The sequence below is a fragment of the Triticum dicoccoides genome, chromosome 2B, assembly GCF_002162155.2.
Source record: "Triticum dicoccoides isolate Atlit2015 ecotype Zavitan chromosome 2B, WEW_v2.0, whole genome shotgun sequence".
NCBI classification, from domain to species: Eukaryota; Viridiplantae; Streptophyta; class Magnoliopsida; order Poales; family Poaceae; genus Triticum; species Triticum dicoccoides.
The window spans coordinates 85,835,510-85,843,569 of NC_041383.1; the positions used below are offsets into that span (position 1 = coordinate 85,835,510).

At 49.6% G+C, this 8,060-nt stretch overlaps 1 protein-coding gene across 1 annotated transcript; it reads left to right on the top strand.

The window, feature by feature from the left end:
* The first annotated feature begins 2,189 nt into the window (after nucleotides 1–2,189).
* On the top strand, nucleotides 2,190–3,344 carry LOC119360542 (protein ALP1-like). Its single transcript, XM_037626136.1, has one exon. It carries the CDS (start codon nucleotides 2,190–2,192, stop codon nucleotides 3,342–3,344), a length of 1,155 nt encoding a protein of 384 aa, XP_037482033.1.
* The last annotated feature ends 4,716 nt before the right edge of the window (nucleotides 3,345–8,060 follow it).

The window sequence follows — 8,060 nt, forward strand, 5'->3', positions numbered from 1 at the left end:
GACCCTACCGCCACAGGCCATGGCGGTAGGGTGCTGGACCCTACCGCCATGGGCTGTGGCGGTAGGATCTGGTCCCTCCTCTCCCCTGTTTTGCCCCATATGTGTCGAATGTTAGCATAATATACCCAACTCTATCTCGCAAGCACATACATAATTCAACTCAACATAGTTCATTAAATCCACGAATAGCACATGTTCAAACTAACTAAAACATGACCCGGTTCGAATGACATCAGTTCAAACTAATAGTTCAAGCTCGACGACACATGTTCTAAACAAGTAACATAAGCCTCATACTTATCAGACGTTCAATTTGATCGTCACGCCCTTGATTACGCTTCAGTTGAAAGTCTGTGGATCCTGCCCAATGACCCAACACACCATTCGTTTCACGGAACCAAGCCCATGCAGCACGGCGCGCGGGATTCTCTGACACGCCCTATTTGATTGCCCATCCTATGACCTGCCCGGGTTTCCTCAAGTCCATCTCACGGAATTCTTCTTTGCTTGCAGTGAACGCAATCTCAACTGCCAAAGCGTGTCTGCAAGCATATTCCCGGTCTTGCAGCTGATCAAGCATCCTCTCTTTCTCCTTCACAAGCTTTCGGAATGCTTTTTTCTCCTTAGCATCAGAAGGTTCCTCGATAAAGTGATACTTGCTGAAATCCTTCATGGCCGCATTTGCCTCATCACAACTCTTCAACCATGCTTCACATTCCTTCTTCAAGCAACGGTGTCGCTCCGCCATGCTCTTCTCACACGCTATGTTCATAGTCATGCATCGACTGTCCATCCTACATGAACATACGGGTTCAAGATGACATAAAAAAAACATAAAATAAATTAAGTAGAGTACAACACTTGGTAACTTGATATGACATACAACACCAAGTTCTTAATGAGTTCAAATGTTAAGGGTACAAGTCATAGTAGTTCAAACGACGACCAAACATAGGGTACATGTCATTATAGTTCAAATGACAAAGATTACATAGCCTCATGCAATACTATGCGGCGTACGGTCCCGGGTTGCAACAAATAACATCATTTCTTTCTTTGACCCATGCCCAACGAGATGCACGGTTCTCATCCGACGAGAATGGTTGGCGAACTAACCAATCAATGACCTGACCATGATTGCCCATGTCTATTCTCAGCATATTCTGCCGTTGTCGCACACAATGTAATTTGCATTGCAAGATCACGCCTACAGTTTTTTTCCGCCGTCTTGAGCTTCTTCATCAGCCTCTCCTTTTTTGTTATAAAATTTTCGGAACGGTCTTTATTGAAATAATTATATGAAAAGGCCCTACACTCTGCATTCAACGCATCAATGGCTTCGATCCACAAGTTCATCTTTTCCTCAATCAATTCGCGTTCACGGTTCGCCGCCGCCTCAGCAGAAGTTTCTAAGAAAACGAACGGTGCCATCCTACAATTCGAAAAGTTGCTATTAAAGTAACTTAGCTTTAATTGCTTTCTTAAGCATAACCTAACCCCCATTATGTACATTAAGACTAGCACTAGATCTAGGCACACAAACTTTTCTACAAGCAATTCTAAGCACATCATACATAAGAAAACCACAAACATAAACCTAAATGGATCATAGTAATTGATTTGACCACACGAAAATGATGAGCTAGGGTTTGCAATCAAATGAGCAAATGCAAAGTAAACAAAGATATCAACCAATCAAAATAAGGGGAAATGAGAGAGCCACCTTGAGTGATGAAAATGGTAAGAATCCACCGGAGAAATCTCAAACAAATGAGAGAGATTTGGGAGGCTCTTGTGCTTCAAAGAAAGAGGGGGGGAGAGTTGAGCTCGGTGGAGAGGTGATGTGGGCTGAATGAGTGGTTGAGGAGGGGGGGGGGATATCCAGCCCCTCCCCATCTTATCCAGAACACAGGACCCTACCGCCAGAGGTTATGGCGGTAGGCTCCAGTAACCTACCGCCGTAGGGGATGGCGGTAGGCCCTTTTCCACGTCAGCGGCTGCCAACGGCCGTCAGTCGCCGTCAAATGGCCTACCGCCGTAGGCTATGGCGGTAGGGCACGCAATCCTACCGCCAGGCCCTCTGGCGGTAGGCAAAAGGGTCAGATCCCGAAATTTTTTCGAACTGAGGTCAGATCCCGATTTTCATTTCAAAAAGGGTCAAAACACGAAATTCGACCCACATAGTCGATATGCTTGATAAAACGGAAAGTGCTGACTATTCAGAAGAAACTGCCATCAGCTTCCCTGCAAAGAAAAGGAAAAAAGAAACTGCAAACAGCAGTTCATCACATAATCCCCTGACCTCACCTGCCTACAGCGGCGGGGACGCAGTGATGGCAGCAAGGCAGGTGTGGGTGCAGGGGCGGAGCACGGAGTGGTGGGATAGTTTGAGTGACCCAGCATGCCCAGAAGCTGACTTCCGGCTGGCCTTCCGCATGTGTCGCTCCACATTCAACGACCTATGTGATGAGCTCAGCGCCGCTCTCACCAAGGAGGACACCTTGTCGCAAGCCGCCATCCCCGTGCATCAGCGTGTCGCCGTCTGCCTCTGGCGCCTCGCCACCGGGGAGCCCCTCCGCGAGGTCTCCAGCCGCTTCAGCCTTGGCATTTCCACCTGCCACAACATCGTCCTCCAGGTCTGCGACACCCTCACCTACGTCCTCATGCCCAAGCTCATCCGCTGGGAGATGGACTCCACCGCGGGCGCCGCCTCTAGGTTCCACGCCGTGTCTGGGATCCCCGGCATTGTCGGTGCTGTGTGCACCGACCACGTTCCCATCGGCCCACCCAAGGATAATGTCGACGCGTACTACAACCACCGCCTCTCAGTTCTCAACAACATGGCGTCCTACTCCGTCACCGTGCAGGCCCTTGTGGATGTTGATGGCTTCGGCTGGCCGGGTGGGCTGCCCGACGCAGCAGTATTGAAACGGTCGGCGCTGCATGCCTGCTTCGAGGCTGGCCAGCTCGGAGACAAGTTCCGACTGGTTGGCGGCGTGAGCTACCCGCTCACGGACTGGATGATCGTGCCATACAAGCATCAAAACCTGACGTGGGTGCAGCATTACTTCAACGAGCGGATCGCTCCCGCGCACGCAGCAGCGCGGGGCGCGTTCCAGAGGCTCAAGGCGCGGTGGCACTGCCTGCAGGGCCGCACCGAGCCCAAGATGAAGGAACTTCACAACATGATCGGTGCCTGCTGTGTGCTGCACAACTTGTGTGAGCGCAACGGCGAGGAGCTCAACGCCGACCTCCATCCTGAGCCCTCCTGGGAGGAGGACGACGTGGTTGACGCGGCCAAGGAGCGGGACAGAATAGCGCACGAGCTCCTCTCCAACGGTTAGGCATTATAAAATGATGAACTACTTATCTTCCATGAAAGCATACGAAAGACTCCTGTCTGTGGGGTGGGATTAGGATTTTTTCAACGCCACCAGCCTCTTCAGAGCATCAAGTAGTACTTGCAATATTATTGGCAACGATGGGTGGATGAATGGTGCCTTCACGAAGTGGCTCCTGACATTGTTGTTGCTGTCCCCCGTTGTTGTGCAATCAACTAGATCGGCGAGTTCGTCTCTTTGCAACAATGCTTGGATCAGCTACACTGCGAAATCAGCTTATCTGTCTCTCTTCAGTGGATCAACAAAGTTCCCAGACCGCCCGGCGCGTTGGGGATCGTGAGTAATCTGGTTCTGTGGTGGAGTGGTTTTCTGAGGCTTGCTTCGGTTATGTTACAAACCTCTTGGTACTTTGTTCTCCAAATCTCTGCACAGTCTGTATGTTTTGGTCAAGGAGAGAGATGCCGTACAAAAGAGAGTATATGAATGTTCATTTTCTTGCTAGCTTAGTAGCATGCTCTATTTTGCTAGTGCTTAAGAATTGTGTTCTGGAAGTTGTGGATGACCCTCAACCAGCTCTGAATGTGCTTCCTTCTTCAGCTGAAGCTCCTCAAGAGTCTTCATGCTCTTTTGTGCTTGTACATGGAAGGAATTCTCAGGTAATTTAAGACTAATTTGTATAATTAGGATGAGGACATACACGTAGTTTCACGCATACTTGATGTTCCTCCTGCTGCCACCATTAGGTCATGCTATGCTGGTTTCTGATGCTCTATTCCACTCCACTGTTGGGAGCATTTGGAGCTGAGATTCAGGACACATTCTCCGAGCGTCTTGCTGTGTGAGATGTGCACTAGTGATCATCTAGATGAATGAGGATTCTGATGCCGAAAGTTCAAAATAGGTCCCTGAACAATTTATTCTGCTAGTTGCTCTAATGTACCCCCTTGGTCCCAAAAAGCTTGTCAAATCTAAGACAAGCTTTTTGGGCCGGATACGGATGTACGTATCTAGGCAAATCTACTTTTTGGGACAGAGGTAATACTACAGTAACTATATCTCTACAAACCCTTATAAAAAAACTCTATCCAAAGTAAAAAAGTACTCCGTATACAGCAACTCTCATTCACAAGAAAAATGACGGACTCGGAAACACATTGGTTTGGACGCTAGAAAGGAACGTCTGTTTTCTTGCTTGGACCGTTGTGCAGGTGGTTTCCTCTCTCCCTTTGCATCACTGTCGCCCCATAGCTATGCTGGTTCAGGTTTTACTTGGCTTCTCAAATTAAACCAGTGTCAATATTTTCTCAAATTAAACCAGTGCCAATATCTCAAATCAACATCATCAAACTCAAATTACTCGTATGCTATTTCAAGAACATCAATACTGATTGTGCGCAAAAAAAAAACTAATGTATAGTACTAGAATGACCAAATAGGTGTTCAACTTTCGGGCTTGGCATGGGCTCATCCTACCCCAACCCTCAATGTTCAAATGATCCTGCATGCATGCACGTCGCTTGATCTTCATCTCCTAGCTAGTTAGTATTAAACATCACATGTGCGGTATATAGTTGGGATATAGAGATATGGCTAGGAGGTAGTTTGTATGAGATATATCTCCTCTCCTTTTTCTTCTCCCTCAAGTTGTATCTTGATTCTCTCTTATCTCCTGTAACCGCACGCATGTAATCTAGGGTTTTGGCTCCCCTACTATATAACATGAATACGTCGCCCCCAACAGGGTAAGACGTTTCACCGCTCACACATGGTAATCAGAGCCCCTCTTCTTCAACTCATCTAGCTATCAGAACCATCTGTGCCGAAGCCACCATGTCTTCCTCCTACGGCGCTTCCTTCCCGGCTAGTCTCAATGGCCAGGTCACCGAGAAGCTATCCTGCACGAACTACGTGCTGTGGCGCACGCAGATCATACCCCAACTGCGTGGCGCCGGGGTCTTCGGCTACGTCGACGGCACCCAGCCGGAGCCGGCAAATCTCCTCGTCACCACCAAGGAAGGCAAGGAGACTTCAACGCCCAACCCTCTCCACCCAATCTGGGTCAGGGAGGACCAGCAGGTCCTTGGCTACCTGCTGGGCAACCTCACAAAGGAGGTGCTCCTCACGGTGACCACGGTCACCATTGCGAGCGCGCTTTGGACCACGCTCGTCGGCATGTACTTGTCGCAATCGGCGAGTCGCATCAACAACATCCGCACTTCTCTCATCAATGCGCAGAAGGGCAACCTCTCCGTCGCCTCCTACTTCGCCACCATGCGTGGCTACGCCAACGAGCTAGCCGCGGCGGGCAAGGCGATCCTCGACGATGAGCTTATATCCTACATCATCCACAGGCTCGATGCTGGCTACCAGCCTCTGATCTCTGCTCTGGATGCTCGTGTAACCCCCCTCACCATCGACGAGTTGTTCGCCATGCTATCCAACTTTGATCAGCGGATGGTGCACTTCCACGGGTCCAGCGGCGGCGGCTTCAAGTCCTCTGCGAACTCGGCCTCTCGCGGTCGTGGCGGCTCCTCTCGGCGCGGCGGCTTCTCCCGGGGCAGGGGGAGGTCCAGTGGAGGCGGAAACGGTGGCGGCTCCAATTCCCGCAATGGCGGGCGTGCTCCCTCCAACAACAGAACTCATCGCGGTGGCGGCAATCCTCGTGCACGACCTGATGCTCCTCGCTGCCAGATATGTAGCAAGTTGGGGCACACAGCAAAATATTGTTGGTACCGCTATGAAGAGGACGACGATTCCTCTCAAGAAGATGACAAGGTGGCGGCGGCTGCAGATGGCTCCTACGGAATCGACACCAACTGGTACGTCGACAGAGGTGCCACCAACCACATCACCAACGAGCTCGAGAAGGTGAACATGAAGGAGAAATACTGCGGCAAGGACCAAATCCACACAGCTAGTGGTGAAGGTATGGGAGATCCGTCACATTGGTAATTCAAGTTTTAGTACCCCTTCTCGTAAAATTCATCTTAGGAAAATTTGCATGTTCCAAATGCCGATAAGAGTCTCCTTACTGTCCATAGAATTGCCCTTGATAATCATGTCTTCCTTGAATTTCACCCTTATTTCTTTTTGATCAAGGATCAGGCGGCGACGAAGAGCATTCTCTATCGAGGTAGATGTGTTTTTGGACTCTATCCGTTGATTCCGGAGCTTAGGAGACTGAATAAACAAGCTTGTGCTGCTATCAAGCTTTCATCCACACGATGGCATGATCGTTTAGAACATGCTTCTTTTTCTTTAGTTGAAAATTTTCTTAGAAAGAATAAACTCCCGTTTGTTGGTGAGCACAATATTGAAATTGTTTGTGATTCCTGTCAACGAGCTAAAAGTCATCAGCTACCCTATCCTATTTCTACTAGTGTTTCTACCAAACCGTTGCAATTAATTTTTTCAGATGTGTGGGGTCCTGCCCCCAACTTAGTTGGTAGACATACGTACTATGTTAGCTTCATAGATGACTATAGTAAATTCTCCTGGATTTATCTTCTCAAGAAAAGGTCCGATGTTTTTCAAGTCTTTAAAAACTTCCAAGCACTCGTTGGGCGCCAGTTTGACTGCAAGATACTTGTTGTCCAATCAGACTGGGGCGGAGAGTATGAGAAATTAAATTCTTTCTTTCAAACTCTCGGCATCTCTCACCGTGTGTCATGCCCCCACGCTCATCAACAAAACGGTTCTGCCGAACGCAAGCACATGCACATTGTTGAGGTCGGCTTAGCTCTTTTAGCTGGCGCCTCCATGCCTCTAAAATTCTGGGATGAAGCTTTTCTCACTGCTATTCGCATCATTAACATGCTTCCTAGTCGTGTTATCAATAACGAAACTCCAGTAGAAAGGCTACTCCACACCAAACCTGACTACACGTCTCTTCGTGTTTTTGGGTGTGCATGTTGGCCAAATTTTTGTCCATATAACCAACGCAAACATATGTTTCGCTCAAAACAATGTGTGTTTCTTGGGTATAGCGCTCAACACAAAGGTGTCAAATGCCTAGATGTGTCAACAGGGCGTGTTTATATATCCCGTGATGTTGTTCTTGACGAAACAAAGTTTCCCTTTGCTGATCTTCATCCCAACGCTGATGCACTACTTCGCAAGGAAATTCTTCTCCTGCCATCTCACCTCCTCGGTCTTGATCAAGGGGGAAATACTTGTGATGATTCAATGCTGACTAACCCTCCTAATGGTGCACATGAGTCCTCTGGTGATGTTGCAGGAACAAACAGTGAGAAAAATGATGAAGAAATCGAGCAAAATGATGAAGAAATTGGTCCCCAATTGCCATATTTGTTGTGTCCAGCTTTGGGGAGCAGATCCTCCTCGGGATCGCCACCGAATCAGCAGCAGGGCAGAGGATCTGCGTCGGGATCACTGCTGGCAGGTGCGCCAGAGTCAACCACAATAGAATCTGCCGCCCGCACGGGTTTCCGCGGCTCCACGCACGCCACGCGCCAGCCCTCAGGTGGCGGCAGCCCCGCGTTGGCTCCGCTCCAATCGCCAGCCTCCACGTGGCGACATCCTGGTGGCTCGGGCGGTCCGCGGTTTCGCGACGAACCGCGCTGTTACAAGCGGCGCGCCCAGGCGCAGCTGACCGACGCAGGGTCCAGCGCTGACCCATCCAGCCAGGTGGGCGCGGGCTTCGGGCTGATCCGTGTGGCCCCATGCAATCATGTGCCCATGATGAGCCGGCAGGCCACC

Coding starts and splice junctions, on each gene's coding strand:
- LOC119360542 (XM_037626136.1), top strand. CDS start 2,190: ATGCTTGATAAAACGGAAAGTGCTGACTATTCAGAAGAAACTGCCATC.